This window comes from Hydra vulgaris, chromosome 13 (genome assembly GCF_038396675.1).
Source record: "Hydra vulgaris chromosome 13, alternate assembly HydraT2T_AEP".
Classification (NCBI taxonomy): domain Eukaryota; kingdom Metazoa; phylum Cnidaria; class Hydrozoa; order Anthoathecata; family Hydridae; genus Hydra; species Hydra vulgaris.
In genome coordinates this window covers 50,612,501-50,628,076 of record NC_088932.1, presented here as the reverse complement: position 1 = coordinate 50,628,076, position 15,576 = coordinate 50,612,501, and the positions used below count along the sequence as shown (strand labels likewise).

Sequence of the window (15,576 nt, the reverse complement as noted above, 5' to 3'; positions counted from 1 at the left end):
ACATGTGCACAGATTTTTATTAATTAGAAAAGGAAGTTTAAAAACATCCAAGTAATTTAATAAAAATTAAAAAAATAAAAAATAACTTTTATAAAATATTTAAAACAATTAAACTTAATACTAAAAGAAATTGTTTTGAGAAATGCTTCTACAACTATTACTTATGTTACATTAAACAAAGTTTTAACTAAAAATGTATTTTCAAATGTATGTTTTGCTTGATTCCTTAATTGATAGAAAAATTGATAATTGTAAACTTATTTAAAAATAATTTATTCATTGCAATGATTTTGCAAATGGCTGGAAAAGCTACGAGAAAAATAAATGAAAATAAATGAAAAAAAAGAATTAAAAAAAAAGTTGGAAGTCATGCTCTTAGTTATGTACAACAATTTCAAATAATAAAAAAATAAGAACTTCAATCTTCGAAGTCAACGACGTTAAAGAAAAATAATTTAACATTTTATATCTCTGCTTATTAAATCATTTTAAAATATTTAATGAGCAGAGATAATTACTTAATAGTAATGTTACAATGTGCGCAGATACTATTTAAACTAGTACTTAATGTTAAGATAACCGTTTCATGAAACATTAATATAAAAAATAATAATGCTACATAAAACCAGATTTTTATTAAATTTTTAAAAAATCTTATTATGGAAAAATTAGTAATTTCAATTTATCTATAAATAGAGTTTATATCATATATAATATTTGTTAACAAAGCGAATTAAGGTAGCATATTGTAAGCAATAAAACTATTATAAACGCATTTTTAAAATTTAAATGATTTTGTGAAATTTTAGAAAATTTTTCAAGTTACATCCTGATTATAGTCCAACCTTATTACTCATTATTAATTAGGATAGGTTTTCATACTTTCAAAAAGAAACAGAACTTCAACCTTTTCAAAATTAAGATAATCTTTAAATTATTGCAGACCATCAGAGACAATCCAAGAGAACAAAAGAAAATAGAAAGTGAATCTTGGCTTAAAAATATAAAATAGTCAATTGATATCTTTACCACACATTATTAGTCAATCATGTAATGATTTACTATATTAACTCTAAAGTAATATAAAATTAATGATAAAATCACAGATATCAAATTGTTTATTACTTAAAATAGTTCATAGCAATGTATAAGCATTAAGATATTGATAAATATCTTGATAACTACTTTTTCAGCATGACAGCGTGCATGACAAGTTTCAAGCAAAAGTAATCTTAATCTCCATTTATTTTTTATTTATTTCTTATAAAATAAAATATAATTTATTTCTTATAAAATATAATACAATTTATTTTTTATAAAATATGATATAATTTATTTCTTATATAATATAATACAATTTATTTCTTATAAAATAGAATATAATTTATTTCTTATAAAATATAATATAGTTTATTTATTTTAAAATAGAATATAATTTATTTATTATATAATATAGTTTATTTATTATATAATATAATTTATTTATTATAAAATATAATATAATTTAATATAATTTATATAATATAATTTATTTATTATAAAATAAATATGTGGACAATCTCTAAGTTTAGAACTTCAAAAAACAAGTCTTTAAAAATCGAAATAAGTCTGAAAATGTTTCATTGGGTTTAGTGATTACCAACTCTGTAATTAAACATAATCAAAGTCAAATCCAGTTTTATAAATTCTTACTAATCTTTTCATCTATCCATCTTACCTAGAGATGTGCCAGGTAACCGTTTCGGACCCAGGGACTCGGTAATTTGGTGGTTTTACCGGGTATCCGAAATCCGCCATTTTATTGATGTACCCGGCACCTGGTATCTTAAAAAAATTTTTTAACAGACATAACCTTTTAGTACTGTAACTTATAAAAAATAAAAATAGTAAAACAAATTTTGCTTTAGTGTTACTTTAAATTGTGTGGAAATATTATTAACCAGATAAAAAATAGCGCTCCAACCAATAAATTTTTTGATAGTTTCAGAAGTTGATAATTCCTATGAACTAAATCTAGATGTGTCTCACTTAAATTACGCTTTCGAATATTTTTTTGCTATATTTAAACCAAGTCTTTAAACCAATTTTCAAATAAACGAGATTAAGGAAAATATTTTAGACTTAATTATCACTGATAAAAACAATAGAATTCTTAAAATAAAACACGAGCCTTTATTGGGCGATTCAAATAAAGGTCATGATATATTAACATATGAATTTATAGTGTATACTAATATCCATCTAAATGTAGCTAAAAGAAAAATTTTATACAGTAAAACAAATTTTGAAAAAACGTCACGGTTTATAATAAAGTTGATTGGTAGACATTATTTACAAATAAAAATTATAATGAATGTTATAAATTGTTTATATTTTTTTTAAATCAATTTCATTCTGTGTTCATCCAAGAAAAAAATCATGTTCTACCATACTTCAAAGGAAGATCATCTATAACATGCAACCTAAATAATGAAGACTTTTGACTTGTAATAATAGCAAAACACTTAGAAAAGTTAAACAATAATAAATCGATTGGACATGATAAAATTCATCCATTAATCTTAAAGAAATGCAACATAGCTCTATCATATCCATTATCTTTAATTTTCACAAAGAGTTTTAGTGATGCAATAGTTCCCCAAGAATGGAAACTAGCAAATATAACACCGATTTTTAAGGGTGGCAATATCTATTACATCAGTTGTTTGTAGAACGTTTGAAAGAATAATTTGAGATAAAATGATGTATTATCTACTACAAAACAATCTAATCAAAAAAATCAACATAGTTTTGTTCTTTCTAAATCATGTATAACCAACTGACTTGAAACAACCGATGAAATAACAAACCATCTAAACAATAAGACTTCAGTAGATGTTGTATATTTTGACTTGACAAAAGCCTTTGATAAAGTTTCACACTTGAAATTAATTCACAAGATAAAAAATTATGGCTTCTCAAAAAAAATTAGTCACATGGCTTCAGAGTTTCTTATCTAATAGAAGATAAAGAGTGATTTTGGGTCAGCATAAATCCGAGTGGAGGGAAGTCTTAAGCAGTGTCCCTCAAGGTTCAGTTTTAGGGCCTATTCTATTTGTTACATATATTAATGACTTACAGGACACACCAAAATTTCCATTAAAACTATATGCCGATGATAGTAAACTGATTGCTTCAATAAATAACAAATTCGAATGATCAAAGCTTCAAGATGATATTATATCTATGCAACAATGGGCAGGCCTATGGTGTATGTGTTTTAGTGGAATAAAATGTAAAGTTATGCACTTTAGAATAAAAAAAAAAAAAATTCAAATATTTCATGATAAATATGACTAATAATAATGAACATGCAGTATTACAAGAAACTGAAATAGAAAGTGATCTGGGTATTATCATTATAAATAAACTAAAATGGTGCAATCAAGTCATAAAAGCAGCAAATAATGCAAACCAAATTTTGGAGATGGTTAATGGATCTTTTAGATAATTTGGATGTCTGCACATTGAAACTATTATACACATCACTTGTAATACCACATTTAGACGATGTTATCTTGGTTTGGCATCCTCACCAAAAACAAGATATAGATCATTTGGAAAAAGTTCAAAAAAGGGCAACAAAAATCTTTAAAAAAAAATGAAATATGAAAACAGACTTAAAGTTTTTAACCTGGAACCGTTAGAGAAAAGAACTCGCAGAGAACTTATGCAAATGTATAGAATAGTATATGGCTGCGACCAAATTTCATTACAAAAACCAATAAATTTAGTAACCAACAGAGTGTTAGACAGAAAAAAAACAGAAATCACAACTTTAGATTCTCAAGGGAATACACTCCAAAATGTAACGCAAGGCATAACTTTTTCATAAATCAAGTCTGTAATAATTGGAACAATTTAGATAATGAAACTGTTAATGTGAAAACGATTAACTCTTTTAAAAATAATTTTGATAAAAAAGATAAAAGTAAACTTCAACACTTCAACTTTTATCTTTTTTCAGTTATAAAGTTATACTGTAGGTCATTTTTAAATAAGGTTTTTGCTAAATGATCATTTACAATAAAAAAAATATTTAAAGCAACGACATTTTAACCATCATAGACAATTTTCAACTGAATTTTTTTTCCCAAGAAGTTTGGGTAGTTAGACAAGAAATCGATAGTTTTGGCAAAGCCGACGACACGGTTTTCAAAGAGGGGGGCACACTACCTCATTTCTAAAAAAAATTCTTCAACTTTTTATAAAAATTGCCAACTTCTTAAAAAAAAGAAAGAAAGGTCCACAAAAAAAAAAAAGTAAGGGGAGAGTGTAACCCCTCAGAAATGAAAAGGGATGCGCTCCCTCTCATTTCTGAGGCAAGCACCCTACCACTGCGCCACGGCTGCTAAAAACAAAAAAATATTGCAAAGTTTTAGGGAGTTTTAATTATTTATTAGCCATTTTTAAAAATCTAAATTCTGATCAAATGAAGTTTTCAATCCGTTACTGTCAGAAAAATTATCTATTTTACTTCTCTGCTTTTAATCGTCTACTTTTTAATTATTTTGAATGTTGATAACATTTTCCATTCATCACAAACAAAAAATCATAAAAGAAATTGAAATGAAATACAGCGAAAAAGTGTTGTCTAAATTATTTTTTATTTGTTTAAACTTTTTATTCTTACTTTTTTTTAATGGTGCCGGAATCGGGGACAAAGCATATACTGGTTCTGGGACACCTCTAATCTTACCATGTATATAAAAAATGTATGTATACGCATACTATAAACTACTAACGCATAATACCATATATATACACATAACATTGAAGATATACTACCTTCAGTGTTATTTTCAACATCAGAATTGGAAATCTTTTTGATAAACTTTTCCTGCAACAAATTGTTAACAATGTTTGAACTTGAGCCATTGCATGTTATGTTATCTATTTCCACAATATGAGGCTACATAATAAAAAAAATTGAGAGAATGACAATAAATTAGTAATATTCAATTATACATATACATATTGTAGTATTATATATATATATATATATATATATATATATATATATATACAAATATATATATATATATATATATATATATATATATATATATATATATATATATATATATATATATATACAAATATATATATATATATATATATATATATATATATATATATATATATATATATATATATATATATATGTATATATATATATGTATATATATATATATGTATATATATATATATATATATATATATATATATATATATATATATATATATATTAGGGTGTGTCAATTTTTTTTTTTTACTTTCAAAGACAGCAAGGTTACTTTTGGTGACGAATTTCATGGAGATTCTGAATCTGCAAAAAAAAGGTTTAAAAAAAATAGTTTCTTGCCGGGTGTGTCAGCGTTGTTTTGAACGGAAAAATGACTAAAATGTGACTAATTAACAGGGCAAAACAATAACTTTAAAAAAAAAATCTTTCTTAAATTTTTGATCAATTCGATAATTTTTATGTTGAATTTTGAGACTATTGATAATTTGGTTCAAAAATTCGTAAAAACAAACAGAGAAAAGGAGTTTTTGTGAAGAGTATTTTTACAAAAATTTTATAGGGAGTCTGAATCTGAAAAAAATATATAAAATATATCTTGTTGGGGGGAATGCTTACTTTTCAACAAAAAAATTAATAAAATATGAATAATTAAAGAGAAAAATTATAAATCGAAAAAATTTTTTTCAATTATTTGATAAACTCAATATAAACTATGTTAAAATTTATGAAAATATGATATTTTTTTAAAAAGTCAATAAAATAAACACATAATGGGGGCTTTTTTGAAAGTTGTTTTTAGAAAAATTAGTCGATTTTTTGTTTCTTAGACAGTGAATGTTATTGTGGGGTGTGATGTCTTTTCTAAAACTAATAATAAGTCAAACACTCTTGTTATAACAAACAGTATATTATTTACTAATACATTTCATCAAATAAAATTTATAAACTATTAATTGTTAATTATATCTAAATTTTAATAAAGATATCAGTATTATATAATATATATTATAAAATGTATTTGAATATAATATACTATTTGTTATAACAAAAGTATTTGACTTAATATTAGTTTTAGAAAAGACAGCGCACCCTACGATAACATTCACTAATAATGATTTTTTCATTCTAAAATATGAAAAAATCCAATAATTCTAAAAGCAACTTTCACAAAAGCCCCCATCATGTGTATTATTTTAGTCATTTTTTTGTTGAAAAGTAAGCATTCCCCCCAACAAGATATATTTTATATATTTTTTCAGATTCAGACTCACTATAAAATTTTTGTAAAAATATCCTTCACAAAAACTCCTTTTCTCTGTTTATTTTTACGAATTTTTGAACCAAATTATCAATAGTCTTAAAATTCAACATAAAAATTATTGAATTGAGCAAAAATTGAAGAAACTTTTTTTTTTTAAAGTTATTGTTTTGCCCTGTTAATTAGTCACATTTTAGTCATTTTTCCGTTCAAAACAACGCTGACACACCCAGCAAGACATTACTTTTTTAATTTTTTTTTTTGCAGATTCGGAATCTCCATGAAATTCTTCACCAAAAGTAACTTTGCCATTTTTGAAATTGAAAAAATAAAAATTGACACACCCTAATATATATATATATATATATATATATATATATATATATATATATATATATATATATATATATATATATATATATATATAATATTAACATACATTTTATTATATATGTATTTTTAATATTACATATGCACTATAAAACTAATATATCTCAATGTTATATTTTTTTTTTTCTAATTATATATATTATGTATGAGGCTCTGTGGTAAAGGCACCTAAAAAAAGATACAAAACCCTAATTTAATTTTGGGTAAGGGTAGAAAAAAATTGAAAAACTTGGATAAAAAATTGAGTTATATCAAAAGGAAATGTTTTCATTTAAACTTATTCATTAAACAAACTCATTCATTACCAAGTCATCGACTTACTAATCTAATTAATTTCTAAATCATCGACTTGCCATCCATTTCCACTAGCAGTCAGATTTTTAATAATAAAGTTAAAATAAATAAGTTATTACAAATAAGTTTTCTATTAACCTGTGAATATAATGAGGTTTTGTTTACTTTAGCCATATATACAATTCCCATCATAAGATCAGACAACAAAATAGTGCCACACTCTTTAACATTATTATCTACATCATAACCTACAACAAAATAACCATTTTATTTAAAAACTCTTGAACTATAAAAAAAAAATGAAATAAAAATGATTAGACTTTAGACAGTTTTAATCCAAGAAGTTTTTAAGGATAACATCAAAAGGGAAGGGGTAAGAAAAATGAAAAATTAGTTTTTATATTTTCTTTTTAAATAGTATTTTTTTGTAAAATATATTTGTTTCTGTAATTGTGAAAACTTGAAATTAGATTTAAATAATAAATTTTTTAAACATTTTAAAAATCAAATAATAAAAAATCGAAGATAGAAGTAATGTTAGTTACCAAAAGGTTTTTTTAGAGTTTTTTAAAAAAAAGGAACTGAAAAAAAAAAAAAGGGTTTTTAAAAAAATTTAAATATTTAGCAAATATTTAGAAAAAGATAAATTAATAACTGAAGTGATAAAGCAGTAGAACAATAAAAATATTTTACCATAAAATTTGCATGGAATGGCAAGAGGAGGTAGTATCCATGCATCATCAAATGTTGTCCTAAAATCTTCCAAAGCAATAACACTTGTGTTTCCATAATCACACCAAAAAACTTTTATTTCCATCAGTTCTGAGTTTGTGTTCAATATCCAACATCTAAAAATCAAAATAAGAAACTGAAACCAAATGTTTGTAGGGTGTAAAGTGTATATTGTGCGGTGTAAAGTGTAGATTGTAGGGTGTAAAGTGTATATTGTGCAGTGTAAAGTGTAGATTGTTGGGTGTAAGATGTAAAAAGTTAAGATGTAAAGTGGTATAACGGATATGTATCTGATTTTTTTAAAGTAGATAACTGATAAAATATGTGGTATACCATGATATACTAGGACAATAAGTCCACAAAAACCCACAAAATGTGTCGATGTTCGGTGTTGTTAAAGCAAAAACTTTTGTTATGTAACTGAAAATAATTGTAGTTTAATTGCGTCAAAACAATCGTTTCTATCATTTATTAACTATTTAAAAGGGGTTTTTTATAACTAAAATATATTTTCAAAATAAATTAAAAAAAAAAAAAAAAAATTATAATTGTAAAGAGAATTGTTTTTAATTTTTTTAAAAAATATAAAAACTAAAAAAAAAAAATTTTATAAAATTTTTACGCAACTTTTGTATTCTTTTTTTTAGAATGGTTGTTGTTTTTAGCTACAGAATTTGATGCAACTTGAGAAAAAAAGACTTTTTAAAATTTTTTTTGATTTGTTTATAACAATTTAACAACAATTAAAAGTTTTAAAATAGTTTAGTTTTCAGTATTCAAATTTTACAAAAAAGTTATAAAGTTTGATAGAGCTTGGCGCCCAGTCTTGCTATGCTGACGAGTTTGATACATATAGTTCTATTATTTGAGAGTGTTCTGATGGTGCAACTGTGACTCAAAAATATTGTCAAACTTTGAGTTGGTGGTGTTGCTGAAAAGTGCATTCCACGGTGCACAAATACGATTTGTAAAAAAGGTGAGTCTCTCTATACAGTTTTTGACTTGTTGAGGTTGAAGCATATGATGTGATTTGGAAAAGGAATAACCTTGTGGTACATAGAAATATGCAATTTATACATAACTTTTATCAGTCAGTATAATTGTGAAACTAATTTGCTATGTATGCTAGAATTATGAGAAACTTTGTTAATTTTTTTCTTACATTTATTTGTTTTCACTCTTTTCGCTTTTAAAAATGCTTTTGCTATAATTGACATTTTTTCTCAATACTTATATAATAGTAAAATAAGAAAAAAATTTGCCATTTATTTGTAAAATATATTATTTGATTAATAAATTTTGTAATGATGGAAGAAATTAAATAAAAGAATAGCATGGTTTCTTTTATAAATGTATTTACCACATTTGTCTGAAATTGTTTTGTTTATAATGCCTAATTTCTATTGTAACTAGAGATAATGAACTTAACGATTGCTTTGTTTGAAAAAATATATTTAAAAACTTAATAAAAAGTTTTAAATAGGCTCCTAAAAATTTTGGTAAAAAAGTTTGGTAAATTAACAATGCACTGGCTCACTAGCTTTTGGAGCATCGTCAAAAACAATAATTCATTAGGAAACTAACTATCGGGTTTAAATGCACAATTTAATTCCAATATTCCAATGGAAGTGCAGACTATTTCAATGGGGATAGTGAAATCAACCTCTATCGAAATAGTTTTTATATTTGAATATTAGTATTAATGACCTTTTATTTTTTTACATGAAAAACTTGTAAAAATAAAAAAAATTTATTTAAAAATAAATAGCAATTAGTTTTCTTGCTTTCCTGTGCATTGATAAAAACAGTAAAGTTTAGCAAAAACATTTAAAATACAAATTTAAAAATTGTCCATGCTTCTAACACAAATAACAAAGTATTTCCTTAATATACTGACTGAAAAAAGCCATAAAAAATTGTATATCAAAAAATGTTTTTATTTTTGTTATATTCTTATCTGCTTTTTTCCTCGACTTGTATCAATATTGGTCATGGAAAATAACAAACGTTTTAAAAAAAGAAAACAAAAAACAGGTAAGAACACAAAAAAATAAGTATATTATTTTTTTGACAAAATTTTTTTAATTTTCAATTTTTTTAGTTTATTTTATTTAAATTTTCTATTTTGTATAGTATTTGTTTCCTTTCTTCTGGTAATGCTGTTTTATTCTCTGTAGTTTCTTAATGCTTTATTTTGCCGCAAATTCTTAAAAGGCTTACTATATAAAAACGCGGTAAAGTTGTCTAAAAAAATTACTTTTAATGTGGACGAACAAGGTATGCAACTGCACTCGCTTCTTGGGAAGGTTTGTGTCAATACTCATGGTTACGGACTGATAATGAAGCAAACCTGAACTGTTAATTATACTGTTCTTCTAACACTATCTAGTAGTTTTTCACCAACATCAGTTTTATTAGGAAGGTTATATCCTGGGCATAAAAAATGGATCATTTTTGATAAACTCTGGATGGTCAACCATTCTGAAAGGCAAGTTAGTAGCATAAATCATTCTTTTATAATAAAACAAAATTTTCTTTATCTACAGTAGATTGACTAGATTCAGTTAAAACTAGTCAATGTTCTTAACAGAGCATTGACTAGTTTATGCTTCCTCAGTTGCTTGGTCCAATTTTCTACAGTGTCTTGACAAATAATAATGTTTTCATCATTTTGAACATCTTTCAAAAAATTACATTTACCAACGCTTTTGTGGTTTCTCATTCAAGCAACCAAATCTTGCATTTGGAAACCGCAGCTTTTGCATTTATTATTTAGCTTTATTACCCTTTTTTCCCAAACTTTGTACTTATTACATACAGGTATTTCTTCAACCTATGTCTAAACTTTTTATTTCTAGTTATATTATTTTCATTTTTAACTAAAGTTACAATAATTTATAAATGAATAATAAAAATTTTGAAAAAAAAAAAAATTATTTAATATATAACTCTTATATAAAAGGAAAATATTTATATATATCATATAAATAGTAATAAAAGTAGAAATTAATGAATTAGGTTAAAATATGAAACAAAATATTTACTTGAATGGATAAAAATCTTTCAATTTAAAAATTAATATAATTATTATATGATTAATAAACATTATATAATGTATTATCTGACTATTATACAAATTTATGAAAGGATTTTTAACTAGTACATTTGACTTTAAAATGATTAATCAATAAATAATCATTAAAAACAATTAAAATCAACTTAAATCATGATTTTTATTCATTTGATATAAATCATGATTTAAAAAAACTGATTTAAATCAATGGATTGAAAGTAAAAATTTGCTTTAACATCTTTTGCTTTATAACATCATTCTCCTTTATAACATCATAACATTATTTTACTTTCACTTTCAAACTTTTCGCTTTAACAACTCGCCACTCAATTTACAAAAAAAAAAAACATCCTAAAATTTGAGACCATTTTTAACCATTAAAAACAAAAAAAATTGCTGCTCATTATAAAGATTATTTAGTTTAGGTAATCATACTTTTAAAAAAATTTCATAATTTCATAAATTTTTTTTTATATCGAAAGCTCCTATTTGGAGGTTTTGAATGTAGTTATTTAAATTTTAATAGAATACTTTAACTCTGGCAAATTGCAAGCCTATTACTTGTTGATCTAAATTCGAAAAGAGCTTCCTGCTCTATTTGTAGTGTCCGACTTAACAAAATTAGCAGTAAAATAGGTAATCTACAACACAAAGAATTCTGGGATGCCTAGTCTAGCTGAATAGTAAGCATAAACAACAAATAAACTTCTTCTTTTAATTAATATGCTTGCTTTGATAAACTTAAGAATGTTTTTTGTTGTTAAAAATAAAAACGATTTTTAACAGTAAAAATACAAATTATTACATTTATTACATGGCATAAAAAGCTATTTTTATACTATTATGTTTGCATTAAATAATGTCAAACTAAATCATTTCAAAGTTAAATAATGTTAAACTAAATCATTTCAAAGTAAAATAATGTCAAACTAAATCATTTCAAAGTAAACAAAACTTAATGTTACATTTTTATAAAGTATTATTAATTAAAAACCAATCAAACTTTACAAAATTAATATTCTTTATGAGCCAAACAAAAACTATGGGGTATGCAGATATAGTATATTTAACATAAAAATTTAAAATCATTTTTATACAAAATTCCCAGATGACTTTTTATCCTAAATTTTTTTGTTTTAATAAAAAGATACTTTTAAAATGGGATTTATTATTTGCTCTAGTCTCTAGAATTACCTCACCCTACCATTTTACTACTTTAATAAATCAGCAATATGATTAACTAAAAAAGATTTACTAAAATATAATGTATATTGTTTATATAACCAATTTAAAAATAAGGAAAAAAAAGAAAAAAGAATTACCTGTACCATGAATTATTCTCTTTATAAAGCCCACATCCTCGATCACCAACTTGAGGAAGGTTAATACATTTATCAATAACAGAAACATGCTCAGTTAATTTGCTCTCAATTTCTGTTAACTTCTCAAATGTTTTCTAATAAAAGTTAAAAACAAATGATTAATATTAGTTAAAGACTCAATAATTATGTAATACATGCGTAGTGAATGTCCCAGTATGTACCACTACATGGTATCAAAAACAAGTTCTACCATACTTTGCTAAACAGTGGCTCCCATTTTTTCATATTTAACTTATTTAGTAAATGCAAATTCAAATTCCTAGTTTTTATTAATCAGGTAGCAAACCCGAATAACATTTTTCCACCAAACACAATCAGGATTTTGATTGAATTTCAAACTTTAAATCTAATACACTGAAAATCTTTTTAATGTTTAATTTTTAGTTTTTCACAAAAATATAATAAGATGACTAATATTTATTTCTTTTTTCACATGAGCTCTAGTCCAAGCACTCTTGTGAGTTCACCAGTTAAAAAATTATAGTGAGTTTTCATGTATAAAATATGTGAGTTTTCACCAGTTAAAAAAATATACTTGTGTATGTTTTGTAAAACTTATTTCTATTTAATTAATAATAATTATTATTTTTCTATTTCCATACTATGTAATTAATTTCATACTATGTAATTTTTCTAAAACTTGTAAAACAAAAATGAATTAATAATTTTGATTGAAGTAATGTTTACAAATGAAAATTTAGAATACAATTTTCAAACACAAATTTATTTTAAAACAAAAGGAACCATGTTAAAAAAAGCAACTAAAAAAAAATAAATAATGCACCTAAAAGACAACTATTTTAGAATGACCTAATAAAATATCTAAAAGAAAGCTAATTTAAGCTGAACCAATTAAACAGTAAATTAAAAATAAATTAAGATATAAAACAGTAATCTATGTTCCATTTTAAAAAAACTAACTGATGGTGTTATGTTCCAAGTGGTTAAGTAAGGTAACACGGTAAGGTAAGAGTTACTTTGACAAATGGGTAACACTGACATGTGGTTAATATTGACACGTGGGTAACATTGACATGTGTTAGATTAAATATTTTTACCCATTACCTGTTGACTAATATATATATTATTTTAACAGATGCTGTAGCCAGATGTTGATTGAACGAATATAACTATTTTTATCTGCATAATAGTAAGCATAAATAACAACAAAATAATGCGGAAATAAATTAAGCTAATTTCTAGTTTTTTTGTTGCAAAAAAACTTTAGTTAAAAGATAAGTAAAACCATGCTATACTATCATTTTACATGTGTTTTTATGATGTTGTTTCTAAGCATTTAAGATTTTTTTGTAGTAATTTTTTTGTACATATTTCAGCTTTGGGGTAACACTGACAGAAATGCTTTAGTCCCCACACGGGCAAAGAATCAAGCAAAAATTGGTAAAATGTCTTACATCTGATGAATCTTTCACAATCAACAATGAACAAAAGGTTAGAACCTGAGGATGTAGAAAATTATCTTGTTTCAGAAATACCAAATATCAAAATGTCACAAAGAAAGGACCAGCAAAAAATTACAACACTGCAAGATTTAGTTAGAGTCAGATTTGAATAATATTGTATTGTAGAGCTTAATAGTTATTTTATATTTATAATAGACAATTCTTAGAAAAAAAGATTTAATTTGACAAAGAGTTAATTAAAAAAAAAGTTCCAATATATTAAATGCCAACAGATCTGAAAACCAAAACTTGCAGAAAGTTAACATCCAAACCTAATGATATTGTTAGTTAACATCCACACCTAATGATATTGCATAATCACTTGGTAAGAAAAAAACATCAGAACCTGAAAATCTAAAAAACAATATCTGAACCAAACACCAAAAAGTCAGTCACAAAGATAAATCTTTTAAAAAATTACAACACTGCAAGATTTTGTTGGGTTAGATGATAGTAAAAAGTTTATTCATAAAATGACATCATGAAGATGAACTCACCTTTTAAATAACAATATTCTTATTCCATTCTAATTCAAAATTTATTAAACACTAAATATTGTCTAATGAACTTCTACTAACTTTGTAATTTCTTGTTTACAAACTTCTGTTAGTAAATTTTTGTTTACAAACTTCTGTTAGTAATTTCTTGTTTACAAACTTCTGTAAGTAATTTCTTGTTTGTAAACTTCTATTTGTAATTTCTTGTTTACAAACTTCTGTTAGTAATTTCTTATTTATTTTAAAGACAAATTCACTACTAACTTTGTTAAGAAGATAAAAACAAGATAAAAATAGTGTTGTCAAAAATAGTAAAATAATTTTTTCAAATAGTCAATTTTCCTATAACATGATAGAACTTCATTTTGAAGTTATAAAATTTCTTTAAAATGATCAAAAACATCTGTATAAAATTACACATGCAATTAATACTAGATACCCTTATAAGGTAAAAAGAATTTAACATACACTCACATGGAAGATGGTTTTTCGTGGCTTTAGATAAGTTGTAGATTATATCTTTTTGTGCTCAAATTTTTATTATCACAGATTTTAAAAACTCTGAGCACTAAAGTGAACATTGGTGTTATTGGTAACGATGTATACACTATGTTTCCAGGGAGAGTCAAATAAAAGATGTGTTCAAATAGTTATGTAATTTACTCAATCTTTTTTGACAAATATTTGGCAATTAGATGACTAAGATGGGCCCAGAGCAACGATAAAAACAGCTCAAAAAATAAGCAAACATTTGTGTGAAAAATTTGCATGCAATGTAAAAGCTTGTGATTTGTGATTTCATTTAAGATTTGGGCTTATTGTTTAGATTAAGAATTTGCCATACAACTTTTTATTTTTTTGACAAAATTTTTACATACATACATACATACATACATGCATGCATGCATGCATGTATTTATTTATGTACATAAATCTACATGCATGTATGTATGTACATACATGCACATGTATGTACATAAATACATACATGCATGCATGCATGTATGTATTTATGTATGTATTTATGTACATAAATCTACATGCATGTATGTATGTACATACATGCACATGTATGTACATAAATACATACATGCATGCATGAATGTATGTATTTATGTATGTATTTATGTACATACATGTACATGCATGTATGTATGTACAAACATGCATGTATACATACATTACATACATGCATACATACATATATACATACATTAGGTTGGATCAAACAAACATAATATTTAGAAATTAAAATATACTGTTTTTCATGTGCTGTAGGTATTATTTTTTAATCAATAAAAACCGAAAATTTACTTATCAAAAAAAAAAAAGATCAATTTTTGATACAAAAAAATTCATTTTATAATAGATTAAACACCTTTAATTTTAATAAAAAGAAAAAGTAAATTAGGATATTTGTAT

The 15,576-nt window shown here is 24.3% G+C and overlaps 1 protein-coding gene across 2 annotated transcripts in view; it reads right to left on the bottom strand.

Annotated features, from left to right (window-relative positions):
* Positions 1 to 15,576, bottom strand: part of LOC100203104 (uncharacterized) — a 62,772-nt gene that overhangs the window by 8,001 nt on the left and 39,195 nt on the right. For both annotated transcript variants that reach the window (XM_065816600.1, XM_065816601.1), the window contains 4 exons: positions 12,135 to 12,268; positions 7,701 to 7,855; positions 7,146 to 7,255; positions 4,828 to 4,951 (listed from right to left, as the gene is read on the bottom strand). In XM_065816600.1, the coding sequence (XP_065672672.1) occupies positions 4,828 to 4,951; positions 7,146 to 7,255; positions 7,701 to 7,855; positions 12,135 to 12,268 (523 nt within the window). The remainder of the gene's footprint in view (positions 1 to 4,827; positions 4,952 to 7,145; positions 7,256 to 7,700; positions 7,856 to 12,134; positions 12,269 to 15,576) is intronic.